The sequence below is a fragment of the Acomys minous genome (assembly GCF_964271855.1).
Source record: "Acomys minous genome assembly, chromosome: 1".
NCBI classification, from domain to species: Eukaryota; Metazoa; Chordata; class Mammalia; order Rodentia; family Muridae; genus Acomys; species Acomys minous.
Window position 1 is genome coordinate 897,938 of NC_140483.1, and position 14,624 is coordinate 912,561.

The 14,624-nt window shown below is 48.8% G+C and overlaps 1 protein-coding gene across 1 annotated transcript in view; it reads right to left on the reverse strand.

Annotated features, from left to right (window-relative positions):
* The window catches only part of PLXNA2 (plexin A2), a 198,391-nt gene that overhangs the window by 12,058 nt on the left and 171,709 nt on the right, over positions 1 to 14,624 (reverse strand). Inside the window, exons 14-24 of the mRNA XM_084792550.1 lie at positions 13,997 to 14,114; positions 11,863 to 11,999; positions 10,869 to 11,036; positions 10,547 to 10,640; positions 6,438 to 6,677; positions 5,922 to 6,065; positions 5,384 to 5,618; positions 3,330 to 3,472; positions 2,503 to 2,771; positions 632 to 698; positions 322 to 468 (exon numbers count right to left, since the gene is read on the reverse strand). Of these exons, the coding sequence (XP_084648676.1) occupies positions 322 to 468; positions 632 to 698; positions 2,503 to 2,771; positions 3,330 to 3,472; positions 5,384 to 5,618; positions 5,922 to 6,065; positions 6,438 to 6,677; positions 10,547 to 10,640; positions 10,869 to 11,036; positions 11,863 to 11,999; positions 13,997 to 14,114 (1,762 nt within the window). The remainder of the gene's footprint in view (positions 1 to 321; positions 469 to 631; positions 699 to 2,502; positions 2,772 to 3,329; positions 3,473 to 5,383; positions 5,619 to 5,921; positions 6,066 to 6,437; positions 6,678 to 10,546; positions 10,641 to 10,868; positions 11,037 to 11,862; positions 12,000 to 13,996; positions 14,115 to 14,624) is intronic.

Sequence of the window (14,624 nt, forward strand, 5' to 3'; positions counted from 1 at the left end):
TGTCCTCAAGGCTTCTATGCTAGAGACCAGCACACTTGCTTTCTTTACTTGCTGACTATGCAGTTGCTAATGGTGAGTAAACTTGTGCGTAAACTTGTTCTCCCTCACATCATCTTGGGTAAATCGAGGTACAGGCAGCTCTTTTGGCTCACCAGATGAGGGAAAAGTCTGCCTTCCTCTTCATATACTTGATATGCCTTTTGGATTGCCCCAGATCGGTCCCTGTGCCTCTTTTTGATAGATGGCCTCATGGGCTAGAAGGTAGAGTAAGGACAGTCCCAGGTGGCACTGGGGCTAGAGCCTGGCCTTCGGCCTCCTCACCAGCGTCTTGTACTCGATCTGCTGCCGAATGAGCTTGTCCTCACTCAGGGAGTAGCGAGCCTCGCCAGTGATGGCGTCGATGGGGCCCTTCTCCATCTGCTGCTTGATGGCACAGTACAACATGAAGAGTGGTTCCCCAGCGCACTCCTGTAAGCACACAGGGTACAGAGTATGGACTCCATCTGCAGCCAGGGGAAGAACCCAGGCTTGCTTTGCTTGGGAGCAGCCATGTCAAGGAATCCCTGTTGCCCATGATGTTCCCGTGGCCAGGGTGTGTGGGTGGTGCTCTAGCCCTGTCACACCCTCTTACCTTTAAGAACTTGTGTAGAAGGAAAGCAAACCAGTTGGTCAGCATCTTCTCAGCCACGGACTCAGTCCTGGAGAAGGCAGAGGGGTGGAACCCTTTATACAGGAGTCTTGTGGTATGTCATGTGCGTGAGAGAGAGCATAGGGCCAAGACTAGACCCTAGCAACCCAACCCAACTCCGGCAGTAACTGAAGGTGACTAGCCAGGAGTTACCTTTTTTCCCATACTTATGGGGAAGTTGCCCAAGGTGGGGCACAGGTGGGGGTGGGGGTGGGGTTTCCCAGGATTTACTTTTCTAGGACTCCAGACAGTCAGAACATTTCATGTTTGCTGCTGTTGGTGACACCTAAGGTGGGTTGCAGACAAATGCTTATCCCTCAGGTTACATAGGACTAGGTCCCTATTCCCTCTGGCCTCATGCTGTTGAAGAGAATAGGACTGACTGACTGTTCCTCTGTGGTTTCTGCATCCTTAAGTACTCTGTGGTGCATGCTTGGTACCTGCCTCTCCAAATGCGGATGGCCACCTGTTCAAATGTTATATTATTTACTGTAATATTTACTGATTGTGTAACTTTGGGCAAGTCATTTGGCTTCTCCGGGTTCACTTTCCCCATCATTACATGGACACAGTCATAATTAATTCATGCTTTCAATGGTTAGAGTTGAATGAGTTACTGCATTGAAAATGCAAACGATAACATGTGGCCCCACAGTAAAACACTACATAAACATGAGTGATTAGTACTGTGATTCACGTGCTCACTAGGCCTGCAGGTAGAAAAGCAGTGCTTAGGAGTGTAGCCAACAGGAGGGGTCTGTTTCTTTAAGCATCGCTTCCTTCCCCTCCCCCACCCCAGGTTGCCGATCTGGGACTTGGGAAGAAAAAAAGCCAAGCACTGTGACAGACCTTGTTGATGGGGACGCCAAGGGGTATTTTAACTCCCCACACGTGGTGCAAATTATACCCTCTGGCTGAAGCAAACCCCAGGCGTTCGGCAGGGCTGCTTAGCAATGCGGGCTGAGAGAGAGAGGCAATGGCAGAAGAAATTGCAGCTTTCTCTCTGGGCCCTCCCAGCACCCTCTCCCTGCATTGTGTTTGAGATTAGCTCTAATTTAAATACAACAGCCCCTAATGAAAGCTTCCAATGTTCGGACTGGCAGGACAGGGCCTCAGTGCTTATAAAACAAAGCCACCCCCATGTGTGGCCTGAAGACCCAAGACCAGTGAACAAAGGTATAGGAAGAGCCTGAGGGTAGGTGACAGACCCAACTCCTGCAGGCCAGAGCCCTAGAGCTGTGCTTGGCTCACTATGGCCTAACTGAGGGTGGGTGCAGGGCAGAGACAGGGGTCTCTAAAATCTATGCCCTGCCAGAAAGTGGCAACTGAGGTAGGTGGTATATGCTCTCTAGCCCAGCATGTCTGTAAGATCTAAGTCTGACACTGGGAAACGGTTTTGTCTGTGCTGTTCAAAGTGGTGGGCACACACATGCGCGCGCACACACACACACAGTGTCTGGACACTGGGAATATAACCAGTGAGATGGAGAAACTAAAGTGTACATTTCATTTTAGTTAATAGTGGCTACCATGCTGAGGCACACAACTCTGGAAGATGACACATTTCTGTCATCTTGTTTATGAGGAAACCAAACAGCAAAAAAGGCAGCAGTCCTGGTGTGAGGTCACAGAGACAAACGGTGGGACTGGGGTTCAAGTTGAGTCCCAAGCCAGGGCCTATGCACTTGGACTGGAAGCCACCTGGTTTGCCATATTCCATACCGGGCTAATAGGAAGACACAGGCAGCCCTGCACAAAAGCCATTTCCGGGGTTAAGGGTATATGGGGGCCCTTTCCCCTGCTGTGAGTCAGACCTGCGGAGCAGCAGCTTGGGGTGGTTCTTGTTTTCCAGGTTCTTCTCGATGAGGTCAGACAGCAGCTGCTTGAGGACGTCAGTGGCATACTCCAGGCGGCCCTGAAGGCCTGTCATGATGAGTGAGGCCACGTTGCCGCGGTCACGCATGGAGAAGCTGCGCTGCAGTTCCAGCGTGCGGATGAAGGTCAGTAAGAACACCTTGTTGTTGATGAGCTGGGCGAAGAGTTTCAGGGCTTTCTCCACGTGCTGCTGCCCATGTCCCTGAACCTGGGGTGTGCAGAGTGACCTTGAGGGTGTTGGCTCTGCACAGCCACCCAGGCCCCTGAACCTGGGGTGTGCAGGGCGACCTTTAGGGCGTCTGCTCTGGACAGCCACCCAGGCCCTTAGGAGCTAATGGTGAGACGCCTTCTCTAGGACCCTCTGCATGAGGGTGACAGCCACTTTATCCCCCAACTCAGTTGTTGGAGGTGGTGTTCTGTGAAGGTCATAGTCTCCTGTGTCCCCTCTACTGACTGTGAGGTGAGATTCTGTACAGCACTGGTAATGATGTATCTCATTACCCAAGGGCCCAACAGGAGAAGAGCCATCAGACCTCGCCAGCTTATTCGTTTCTCTGTAGTTTCCTCTGCCCTGACTCATTCTCTTGAGTAAACAAACCAACAAATGTACAAACAACCTCAGAGTCATTTTTAAAAAGCTTGTTACAAACTACTACACTCCCCTCCCTCTTCCCCCCTGCCCGCCGGCTGTTATAAACCACTGGCCCTTTCCTCTTATAACCCTATACCTGCCCCCTGGCTTGCATCACTATAAGACAGGCAGTACCTCCAGCTCCCGTAGGACAGGATGGTCCTCAATGCCTGGGAACAATACACGCATGGCATAGGTGCGGTAGTCCAGGTAAGGGATCCCCGAGCGGTCCAGGTCACTGGTTAGCTCATTGATGTCTGTCTGAAGCTCCGCGAAAGCTGTGCGAAGACAGAGAAGCTCAGAAGGAGTTCCAGTCAGGGGACGGGAGAGAGGGAAAGGTTTGTCTGAAGGAGGAGGGAATCTGGGGCACAGAGGCAACAGGTTCAAGGCGTGTAATGGAGTCCTAGGTGGTTGCTAAAGGTTGTCTACTATATAGGACTTTAAGGATTTCCTAGAGCCATGGCCCCCAACCTGGAGCTACCAGAAGTGGTGGGAACTTGAAGTGGAGGAGCCTGTGGGCGATCTGAGGAGGTTAGGGTGTGCTTTAAGGGGAATGTGGGACTCCGGGTGGATCTCCCTCTTTGACGGTTCACTTGGCTGCACGCTCTAACCAGTATATGCAGCCTCCCACAGCCTGTCGGCAGCATGGGTAACTAATCATAGGCAGATTTTTTCCAAACGGATGAAATAATTTTCAAAAAAAAAATGTGTGTGTGTGTGCGCGCGCAGGTGAATAGGTATGTGCAAAAATGTTTGTGCACCTGTGTGCCTTTGGAAGCCAGAGGACAACCTCAAGTGACATTTTCAGAAATACCTCCTTTGAGACAGGCTCTCCTTATTTGGAGTTCACAAGTTAGGTTAAGATTAAGCTGGGTGGCCAGCAAGCCCTCCAGTCTCTGCTTTCCCTGTGCTGGGGTCAGCAGCACAGGCCACCGTACCTGGCAGTTTTAATGTGTGTGAGACGATCAACTTCAGGCCCTCACGCATGTGACTGAGTTATCTTCCAGCCCTCCTCTCAGGTCCTCACACACATGACTGAGCTATCTCCCAGCCCTCCTCTTTTCTCTTTATGAGAAACCTTCAGGGTTTGTTTTAGTAAACGGGATCTGGGTAACATGCTGTGATGAGAAGATGGGCACTTTCTGTGACTTCTATGTTTATAATTTTGTTACTTCTACATGTGCAAAGGTGGCTAAAATGTAGAGAAGAGACCATCAAGACTCAGGCCCTTTGTAGGTGTTAGAAGTGAGGGGGCTCAGAACTGCTGGAGGTCAGCAATGGTCAGAATAAACAAGTTGGTCTCCTTCCCCTAGGAAGAAGACCAACCGAAACGTGAAAAGCCTGGAAGGCCTCTGCCGTCAAATGCTCATCCTACTGGTGTCCAGGCCGTGAATAGTTCCCAAGTGTCTTCCTGGCTTTCCAGGTCCAGGGGTAACTCCTTCCGGCTTTGTGCTGGGGCATGAGGGAGGGGGAGGGCTCTGACCCAGCTCTTCTGGGGCAGTACTTCCCTGCTGTCCAGTAGCTGCTTGCTTGTGAAAAGCCACTTGCAGCAAAAGGAAAAATGTTTTGATTCCTAATTGAGATGTTTACCCTGAGGCCTGTCAGGTCCTCAGCCTGAGAGAACGGCAGGTGTGCTTATCGCCCTGTGGCTGTGGCTGTGTGGGAGAGGAGACACAATCTCCACTCCTACACACATTCACCCCCAAAGCTGTCAGCACGTGTGGCCTTCAGAGCAGTCAGTCTTCAGTAGAGATTGGAAACAAATCCTGGATGATGGGCCAGGAAGGAGGCAGGGCTGCCTGTGGCTTCCACGCACTCCAAAGGTACTCCTGAGGATATCCGGAAAGGGATAAACACTGGCAATTAAAGGATGTGGTCTGAGACAGTGAGCCCTGGCAGACTCCGACTGTGAGGGCATGGTAGTCCTGAGAGGGAGAGGCAGCTGCCCAAATTGTGGGCTGAATTGGGGTAGGGCAAGGACAGTGAACTAGGCCAATGGACCCATTTCCTCACACATGGCCATACCCCCAGGTCCTCTCCAACCCCAGGGACAGGGGAAGTTCCTCGAAGAGTAGAATATGAAGTCTTACGGAAAGAGGATTAAAAAAAAAAGACAGGGTTTGTATGTAAGGAGGGTGATGAAATCAGTGAGGAAGAGTGCCGCTGAGTGCGCATGCTCCACAACTCACCTTCCTTGCATTCCAGCGCCACCCTGGACTCCAGGTTGTCCATCTGCATTTGGAGCCGCTTGAGCGTGAGGTCATTTTCCCTGGACTTGCGCTTGTACGCGATGAGGACAATGATGACAATGATGAGGAGGAGGCTGCCGCCCGCTGCGATGCTGACGATGGCTGGCAGGGTCAGCAAGCTGTCGGAGACGACACTCACGGAGCCAGGTGAGAACACCATCCCGCCCACGTGAACCTGGGAATTGTACACGCAGAGACATGCCCAATGCATACAGGTACAGGGCTCTGGCATGCCGCCACATCCTGCAGTACTGTAGTGTGAGGAGAGACAGCACAGACTGCAACAAAGCAGTGTACAGGCGGCTACTAAGTGAGAGCTGCCTTGGGGTCTGTGTGTTTATCTGTGTGTTCCCAACTGCTAACCGTCTTGATGTAGGGCACGGAGGGTGTGAGTCACAACTGCGGTGGACGGGAGCCTTTCTTCATGCATACGCGGCGAGGCTGGGCAGAGGGCAGAGAGAGAAGGGGGTGCACTCACCATGACCTTGTGCTGCCCCGTGAGGTTGGGAGGTTCACAGAGCAGCTGGGTCTCAGACACAGTGACTGCACAAGGGGTCTCTCCAATCATCACTGTGTAGTTGAGCTTAGCTCCTCCGGAGGCAGGAGGGCAGAGGTTTTTGCCCTGCAGAGAACAGGCATATGCATGCAGAAATTAAATGCCTACTTAAATAGAGATAAGGGAAACAGGCAGGGCAACAACGTGAAAACTAGTTAGCCTCTGTGACAGGCTTTAAAAGAAGACTTCAACCGGCCACAGATTAAAGGTGACCAAAAAGGGGGGGAGGGGGGGAAATGGCAGAGAGTGAGAGAGAAGGGTGTGGGAATGGAAGAGGAGAGACAAAACGCGGGGCAGCCACAGATGGACAGGGCAGGTGGGGTGCGACAGGACTCCCAGATGCTAGCACCTGGAGGTTGGGCCTTCTCAGGAGGGAAGGGCCTGCAGCACTCTCTGCTCCCACCGTCCAGGCTTTCCCTCCCCATTCCTGTGTCCTACCTTCAGGATGATGGGTGAGCCTGGTTTCTGATCCAAGATTCCAGTAGGGCTGAGCAGCTCAAAAGTTGGGTTGGGGTAGTAGATGAACTTGGTGTCGTTATAGATGAGTAAGGACTGGACATTGTTAAAGAGAAACCCAAACTCATCTGGCCGTTCCACAGTGTCCAGGCCTGGACGGTAGTCACTGGTCAGAGAAGGTGCCAGACAGGTGAGGGTGGTTGTGTTTACCACTGTGCACACCTAGGAGGCAGAGAGCAGCATTCAAACCTGACCACCTGGAGAGTGAAGGTGGGTCTACCAGCTCCTCTTACTTGCTGTTTGCTTGACTTCCTTTGCTACATATGAGGCCCTTAAGAAAAATGTGGTGACGATGCATTTAACCGCACACATTTATTCATTAACACTGTTTGGAGCACCTGTTTTCTGGCAGACACTGGGCTGAATGAAGTAGTCTCAAGGGACAGCTCTGGATTAATTAAACAAGCATTATAATCTAGTCCGCAGAGGGCCCGGGGCAGCACAGGGCACAACCCTGTGAAATGCATGAACACGTGAGGAACACTCTGGTGGGAAGGACCAGATGCTCTGGAACGTCCGTGGGTACACACGGCCTGAAGCAGGGTTCACGAGAGAGCTCCCTCAGAAGGAGCGAATGCTTTCATCTGAAGAGCAAGAGGCTTACCTAGGCCAAAGAAGGGCAGTGCAGAGACAAGTTTCAGGTGGAGGAGATAGCAATGCAAAGGGCTGGGGTTGAGGATGTAAGAATGTCCGGAGGAAAACAGTTGCAGTGAGAGACTGTGTGTGTGTGTTGTGGGGGGCGGGGAGTGGGGTCATGGGGTGTGGTGCGGAGCAGAAAGTGGTGAGCTGAGCATTGTGCGCCTTGCATAGTATTCAGCTAGTGTTTCAGGACTACGGTACATGCTAAGCAACCAGGATCCTAACCCTCCACCTGCACTGGGGAGAACCTCAGAAGCCACAGTGAGTCCATGCTCTCCTTTGTCTCTTGACAGACCTCCGCTCTGCCATCAGAATCTTACTGGCTGGCCCCTATGTAGTGCAGACTGATGTTCTTTCCTGCGGCTAAGACAACAGCCAACCAATGAAACAAACTAGAGGAAACGATTCCAGCTTGCCCTCCTCCTAACTTCTATTCGACACCACAGTTAACTCAGTTTCACTGTGGGAGCTGGGCTGTCACAGGACAGCCTGGGATGATGTCAAGAACTCTAGGAGCTGGAGAGATGGCTCAGTGGTTAAGAGCACCACCTGCTCTTCCAGAGGTCCTGAGTTCAATCCCCAGCAACCACATGGTGGCTCACAACCTTCTATAATGTGATCTGATGCCCTCTTCTGGCCTGCAGGTGTACATGCAGACAGAGCACTGTATACATAATAAATAAACCTTAAAACAAACAAACAAAAAAATCCCAAAATATTAAAAAAAAAAAAAAAGAACTCTAGTATTTCCTGCTTAGCAGGTGTGTGTGTGTGTGCGCGCGCGCGCACGCATGCATTTCATGACTAGAAACAGATGCCTGTGTAAAAACAGTTGACAATAGAAAAGAGCAGGTATGTAGAGGTGATGTCAGAACCTCAAGTCCAAGTCTTAACCCTTCTAACAAACCAGCCTCCCCAGCCTTTCTGCTGTGCTGGGAATCAGTTTCCACGCCTGTCTTTTTCATTTCAGCCCTGTTCCAACTTAACGTCACAGTGCATCTGAGGAGACTGAGGCATAGGAGAAGCAACAGGTCAATTAAGTAAGCACAGCTTGTCAACAACCCTATGCATTTGGAGGCTGTGTGCCATTCCTCCTCTTTATGTACTATGAGGAACCTAGAACACAAAGGAAAGGGCAGCCCTGGGCAGGCCGAGGCTAAGCTGGGGCCCAGACAGAGCAAAAGGGCACAGTGTTTCCTTCTGCCGGTCTGTAAACAGAGGCACCGGGTAGCACTGTGAGGCTGTGTTCTAGGGACACTGCCCTCCCCGCACCTTCCATCCAGGCCTGCCAGCCTAGATACTATCAGGCAGAACACTATGTAGGCCTAGGGTCCTCTGATTCCCCCCAGAGGGTAAAACCACATTTTAGTGCCTGGAAATACTGTAGTTTCGGTGTGTATGGCTAGTGGCAGTGAGGGGATAGTCCTCCAGATGTGGATGCATCTTTGGAGGGGAGAAGGGACCTCACCTGGCCTGTGGCTTCCATAGGATGTCAGGTGAGGGGGAATCTCTAGCCTTATTCTTTTTCTATTAAGAACAAAAGGTGTAGCTTTTGGGAGCCACCCTTGTGTGCCTCATGCCAACTTTGCAGCGTTCTCTCTATACTATATTCACATCTCATTTAATGTGTATTGGTGCCTTATCATATTGATCCTGTTAACCAGGGAGACCGTCCCCTCCAGCTTGGCCAATTCCTGGAGACAGCAAAAGCCTTGCTGCCAGGAAGCACTCCATGCACGCAGGAAACAATGGCAGAACCAGCCCAAGCACAAACCGCCTCATGTCACGCTGCACACATGTCCTAACCATCCTGTGACCCTGTACCAAGCAGCCAGGAATAGACCCTCATGCTTAGAGCCAACTGACATACACAAATCAATCCTCTGGGCCTATAGCACCTCTCGTTCCTGAGAAGACCAACAGCAGCCAGAGCTGCTTTTTCTACCTCTGTCTGAGAGGTGGCTGGCTGCCTTGGCATGAGGCTTACTTCTCTTAAGAATTGATCTGTGGGTTATACTCTGCTTGGTCACTTTGGAACGATTAATAAAATCTGTATTTTAAAACCTTTACTTAATTTTTTAACCTCTGAGCCATCTCTCTAGCCCCAGCCCCCGTACTTAGTTCTTTGAGAACAAATGGTTTATCTTCCCTGGGTGTGAGTTCAAGGCTTCAATTTCTAACAACCCAGGCCCCAGAAACTTGACAGGGCAGCAGTGCCTGGGATCTCAGAGAAGACTTAGCTGTCAGGAGGTGGGAAGGGTCCAGGATCTTCCCATGGTTCAAATTCTATACGGATGAAGGGAGCATGTGTTTACTTAGCTAAAAGTGCTAAGAATTTCTAGCATGCCGGGGAAGTCAGGCCATGAACACCTTGTGACTGGGGCAAGCCATTCATTTGGCCTTAATTTCTCCGCTATGCAAGGAGAGTGTGAGACCGGATAATTCTTAAGACATTTCTTAGCCTAGCCTATCATTTTGTTATTTTGTGCATCTCAGTTTTCCAAGAAAGCTGCAGCAGGCTGGCCATGTGTCAAGGATAAGAGGAGAGGCATCATTCCCCCTTCTGTGTCTGTCTTGCCTTTACCATTATCCCAACGGTCACAGAGTAATGACTGCAACTTATAGTAATAACAATGGCCAACACAGCATCTCCTGTATTGTAATTATGAATATAATAATGCTCAAAGATGCTGGCTGAAAAAAGTGGCATGGCGCTGCAGGAACAAACTGAAAAAGTTCCAATAACTTATCAGATATTCTGTTCTCGTCAGAATAACAACTTTTTGAAATTCACAGACACCCATAGCTAAAAAGAATAAAACAATGCAGTTGTGCAGAGGAGTGAGGAAGCTGAAATCATCTTGCCAGTGGGTCAGAATTCTCTGTCTGCTGACATTAAATATAAACATTAAGCCCATGGCAGGTCTGTTCTGAAACTGCAAAGCAACAGCCACTTACCCACGAGGACCACAAGATCACAGAAGTTAAAGGACTTGATCAGAATCCTACAGCTCCTGAGTGGCAGAATCTTGCTTCCAATACAGAAATTTCTAAATGTGGAGGAAGAGCTTCTTTCTGCCTCCACATGCTTCCTCATTCAGCCTCTAAGTGGACGTTTTCACTGAAGTGAACACTACCTTTGTGTGTTGCATCACTCAGTAGCCGGCTCTTTTATACCCTTGCTGTGTCACCTGAAATTATGCTGCCATCACGGTAGCTTCTAGAAGGGTTAGGTATTTGGAAACATGACTACCGGAGCAAGGCTCAGTACAGTTCCCTGTATAGTGGTCAGGCATACATATAATACCTTATGCCTAGCTCCCTGGCCTTGCAAGATGTGGTCAGAGACGTGGTTACTGTGGCCAAGGAAGGGAAGACCAAAGGTTACTCACATTGACAGATTCTTTGCCATTAAACTTGACTCGGATCCTTGGCTCCTGAATGACATCCAAGTTGAAGCCTGTGATGGTTAAGGGCGTGTGGCCACTGCAAACAAGCAGAGGCTAGGTCAGGTAAAGTTCCTTAAATGCTGTACAGTGGAATTCAGACACTAGGATCACCAACATGAGCCACACTTGGGCTATAGGGCTTCTGCAACCTAGTCTCCCTCGAGGTGAATCTGTTACTCTCACCTTCCTTCAGCCACACTGTCTCCCAGATGTTGTGTCCTGCCAACCTCATATCCCTCCAGATGTTCTAGCCAATCTCACCCACCTAGTGATGCTCCACTCCGGCTCAATACGTTGTACCCGAGGGTCATCTATGTACTCGAACTGCAGGCTGCTGTCTACCCGGGCTCTGTCAACATTCACGGAGACAGGGACTGGCCCTAGTCCATTGGATGAGGGAGGTGAAACGCACACAATCTCATTCATTGACCTCCTTATGGGGACACAGAAAAGGGTTAAGACCAAAGAGATGAGATGAGCATGAGCTAGCTTCAAAGGCATGTCCTCACCCCATGTGTGGCCCATGACGCCATTCTACTGTTTTCTCTGCTACAGAAATATCCTTACCAATGTCTGTAAGCACCTTCCTTTTACCCTAGCAGGGTTAGGAAGGGAGCATGGTATTGAACATGGACAGGGACAAGGCTCTACAAGGTTTTGGAGAACTTTCTTCTGGATTTTTTCTACAACATGACTAATCAATGCTCAGGGGCTAGTTGGGTTGTCAATACATATTCATACAACACCTGTCCTCTGTTGTGGTAAACACACAGGGCTTGCGACTGCAGAGTTTATAGTGCAAAACTCTTATGTGAGTAACACTGGGCAAAAATGGGGCCTCACCCATGGATTCCTTCAGAATTCTCTAAAAGTCTGCATGCATCCTTAGGGCTCATGGTTGTGGCTGACAATATTAGATATGTTGAGGTTGTTTGGTTGTTTTTTTAATGCACAGAAGACAACACTGATGACAAATCTGTGCTTAAATTGTGAAGACCGTGTGCCCTCCAAGAGTCCCAAGTCCTTACAGAGAAAGCCAGGGGAGTTCCTGGGATCTGATCTTCCCTCATCTGTTGTAGTCACCCTTGCCTCCAGTTCTCTTTAGATGTTACCAATCCCTCTGATCTATGGGTCATAAACTAGTAAGTGGCATACATTTCTGACAATGGCTGGCATGTCAGAGCCAAGGAGAGGACCAATGATGAGGAGATAATGGGCATGCCAAGGCAACAACACACCACCTTTCACTTTTACCTTACCCATAGAACTCGCAGGTCTGATTGCCCAGGTACACTGCCACGCTGCTCCCAGCACCAAGGTAATGGCCTGTGATGGTCACCATGGTGCCTCCTGACTCCGGTCCCCTGATGGGGCTGAGTGACAGCACAGAAGGATTCTTTAAAGAGAAGAGGAGAAACATTCCTAGTTTAGATCTAAGGCTAGACCCAACGGTAGGAGGGATAAAGATCATGTTGGGAGCTAAGGCACTTTTCCTGCCCTCTGCAGTTCCAAGCATCACTGCTTTCTTAGACGGTCTGTCCAGGGAAGGTGAAGGTTTGCTATACATCGGAATTAACTAACTTCTGGTGGAGTCCAGTACTCATAATACTGAAGGAAAATCTGACATGACTCCAACTAATCTATCAATTACTTTGCAAATTGAGAACAGCTTGGAAATGCTACTTTATATAGAGCCTGTTCTGAGGTTTTAATTTTTTATTTAATTTTTATTATTATTATTATTATTATTATTATTATTATTATTATTATTATTATTATTATTTTGCAGAAAATCGATAGGGCTAAGTAAAATGTTCTTGCTTAAGTTGGGCAGCTGATAGACGTGGTCCATAGATATGTACTCTTGTCCTGCCCTAAGCACTGAGGACTCTTGGTGCCATCAGTAAATGCTAAATATGGTTTCTCTGAGCATTACTGTTGGATGAGAATAGCAGTTTCTAGCATGCTCAGTAAGTTGTACATTAAGCAAAAGCTTAAAACAATCATCAAACAAACAAATAACAAAACAAAAACTCTAGCCAATGATGCACCAAGCAGTTGTTGCTTCTGCCTACTGGGCAGTGGAAAGCATTTTTCTTGTTTTTGTTATCTTGCTATTTAGAGTTTCATTATATAGCTCAGACTGGTCTTGAACTCATGACCCTCCTTTCTCCATCTCCCGAGTGCTAGGACCTAAAGCGTGTGGTGCTGTGCATAGGCTGGGAAGTGCATTTAACTTAGTGAACAGATTCTAGGCTGTACCAGTCTTTCAGTATCTATGGCCCTGTGGTGAGTCTTGGGATTTTTCTGAATTTCAGTTCGTTCTTTTGCCCATGGAGGAGGGTATAATGGCCTAGGCCCCTTCCCAGCGCTGATATTTACAACTCTCCCTGTATCTTATATTTTCTCTTTGCTTCCTATGTACCCTGGAAAGGAAATGAGGTACAGTGGCTGCAGAAAGACTGGCAAATCTGAGAGAAAAAATGTACAGGGAAAAAAGTAGCAAAGCCAAAATGAGAACACAGGCCTGGAAGCTTTAGACTAAGTAGTAAAATGCTTTTGAGAGAAGAGAGTTTCGTGGCCTAATGCCTTTTCAGAACTCTTAGCAAGGCTGGTTGTTAACGCTTTTTAATGAAGTACTCGATGTAGGTAGGATTTAGAAAAGAAACTTAAGGGCACCCAATACAATGTATTGATTTAGGATGAATTGAGCCTCCGCAGACTGCAGGGCCCAGAAGCAATTTATTGATTTGGCATGAATTTAGTGCCAGCCTCACAGAAAGCTGTGGTAACAAAACTGCATGTTGTATAAGCATAATGAGATGTCTTTAGGGGTGTGCACACATGTACACACAACCATACAGACACACAACTTATATACGATACACAGCTTGTATGTTCCCTCTCCTGGACTCGTGCATAGAGGCACATCTCTGCCATATTACAGTGACTCTTCTAACCTTAGCTTAAAATATCTCACCTGAAAGCAAAGCATATGGATAAATATAAACCACTCTTCGGTGTGTCCTCATTAGGCTGGAGTTAGATCACAGTGCCACATGACGTGATAAAACACAGCCTAGTTTTCCATCTAGAACCCATTTCCTAAGCAAGGCTTAAGTTTAAGCCTTATTTAGAACTCTGGCCTATGGTCTCCTGAGACTCAAAAGTCTCTGGGTATTTTGTTGGTTTTTTGTTTTTGTTTTTGTTTTTTAAAGTTAAGTGATTATTCAAACCCAGAAAGACAACCTTCTAAAAGGGCAGACAGAAATTCCCTTTACTGGTTACCATGGTCGGCCTGGCTGGGAGGGGCAGATGTGAATTTCCTAGGAGACGCCCGAAACAGATGTGTGTCCTTGCTGGGTATGTGGCCAGCCTTATTCTCGTACTTACCACAAAAGTGTATTGCTGGTGGGACTTGGTCATGAACTCTGGCTTGCATTCCCCAATGCACAGGCGCACAGGCCCAGATGTGGTGCCCGCGAGGGCATGGCCCATCTCACAGACGATCCTGAGGAAACAGCAGACCTCCCAGTGAAGAAGCTTGACAAGGCTGCAGTCCCTGCTCACTTGCTCAGCAGCAGTCAGTGAGTGGACCATCGCCGCCTTGCCGTAGTGCTGGGCCATGGCTCAGATTAGCACTCATGTGACCATGGGTTTAGTACTGGCCTCCCAGGCTTTGTCTTATCTGCATGGTGGATGTGGTTATATGTAAAAAGCTGTGGGTACCTCTGATGTACCACATAGCTTAGCTCTGCCACCATTTCTGTGAGCACCTAGCATAGTGTCTTCCACCATAGGTCATTTCTAGGATTGTGGGATGAATGAATTGAGCGGCAGTACTTTGCTGGCCTGCTCTGCTATGCAGCAGCTCTCTATAAGAGCACTGGTGAGTGATTATTCGTCACACCGATTCAGTTGTAGTTTGTTTCCTGCAGTGAGCCTTCAAAAGGGAATAGGTAATTTGGTGAGATAACGTGAGCATTCAAACAGCATCTCCCAGAACAAAGGCAGAAGCTCA